This window comes from Arachis duranensis, chromosome 1, assembly GCF_000817695.3.
Source record: "Arachis duranensis cultivar V14167 chromosome 1, aradu.V14167.gnm2.J7QH, whole genome shotgun sequence".
NCBI classification, from domain to species: domain Eukaryota; kingdom Viridiplantae; phylum Streptophyta; class Magnoliopsida; order Fabales; family Fabaceae; genus Arachis; species Arachis duranensis.
Genome location: NC_029772.3, coordinates 22,092,499 through 22,093,951, shown reverse-complemented (window position 1 = coordinate 22,093,951; position 1,453 = coordinate 22,092,499). Strand labels below are relative to the sequence as shown.

Here is a 1,453-nt window from a genome sequence, read left to right as displayed (position 1 = left end):
CTTCCTCTTCGTCGCTGATTCGCGACGAAAGCCTCTCAATTTCCGTGGCCTCCGCCTCCGCCTCGGCTTCGTCGCTAGCGCTAACATCCCTCTCTCTCTTGACTCCTCTTCTGCAGCCGCTGGAGAAAGACGAAACGGCGCTGTGGTGAGGCGAATTCTGTGCCGACACGTCACCAGTAGAAGGGTAGTCCTCACTACTGTAGACCTTATTGTTGTTAGCCTTGGTAGGGACTACCTGGACCCTATGGTGCTCTTGCGGATCATCGTTTTTATTTTTGTTCACATCGTGACCGGAGAGAGCTAAAGTAAGAGACGGTAATAGCAATTCAGCATCATCGGTTGTTACGGTGGAGGAAGAGGAGTACGGCGGGATCTTAGTAGAGGTAGTTATGGTTTCTTGTGTTGGTGAATCAGAGGAGGAACTCAGAGCCAACCCTAGAACAAGATGAAGGCCTGAGTTGTTATTATTATGAGTAGAATCATGATGAAGACCCATTTAAGGTGCTTCAAAATCTTCTTCTTTGTTCTCTTGTGTTCCCTTAAGGGAGAGGATGAATGAATGATGTAGAAGATAGAGCGAGGGATAAGAGAAAGAGAAAGAGAGAGTTAGATGATTAGATGATGGTGTGGTTTATAAAGTTTCATTTGAGAGAGAGAGAGAGAGAGAATTGAAATTGAAATTGAAATTGGAATTGGAATTGGGAATGATGGAGTGAGACTATTTGAGTGGGGACGAATGATGGGTGGGTGGCTGTGTGATAATTTGATATATCAAACGGTGGAATAAATGAGTAGAGAGAAACGAATCCGGTAGTCTTGTTGGAAATCATAAAAGTCCCCCTATATTTTTCCATTGCAAAGGTTGACCATTTGAATTTTCAGCCCCACTGCCACTATTTTTGTATACATACAATACTCTATTACTTTTAGAGTATTATTTGTACTGTATTTATCATAAATAATAATTATTCAAAATGAATGAGTTCAAATTAATATTAATAATGTTTATTATATAATTTTTAAAATTATCTTTTAATTATGATACATGCACTTGTAACATCATGTGCATGCATTTGATAAATTTTCTACATATTAAACATTATTATACGAAAAATGATATTTGCATATATATATATGGAAATGGAGTTTATTATTTTTTATTTACTTTTAAACATTACAATTTATCACTATTAATTTAAATATAATTTTCACACATTCGTATTTTTTGTTACAATAAAGTTAAGTCTTCGAACAATTTTTAAACCAAGTCTCTAACTAAAATCGCCCACTTTTTTATCTTCATTCGTACTTATGTGTATGTCGTTTCTTCTTTTTCCTTCTATTTTGTCATCGTCGACTTCTTTTTTTATATGCGTGATTTTTTCATCGTTATTATTGTTGCTGACTTGCTACCACTGTCATTGTCGTCGTTCTTCTTCCTCCTCTTTTTTTT

At 36.5% G+C, this 1,453-nt stretch overlaps 1 protein-coding gene across 1 annotated transcript in view; it reads right to left on the bottom strand.

The window, feature by feature from the left end:
* The window catches only part of LOC107481987 (homeobox-leucine zipper protein HAT22), a gene marked incomplete in the record, with an annotated part of 2,994 nt that extends 2,214 nt beyond the window's left edge, over positions 1–780 (bottom strand). The window contains 1 exon segment of the mRNA XM_016102348.3: positions 1–780. Within this exon segment, the coding sequence (XP_015957834.1) occupies positions 1–496 (496 nt within the window).
* Between the last annotated feature and the right edge of the window lie 673 nt (positions 781–1,453).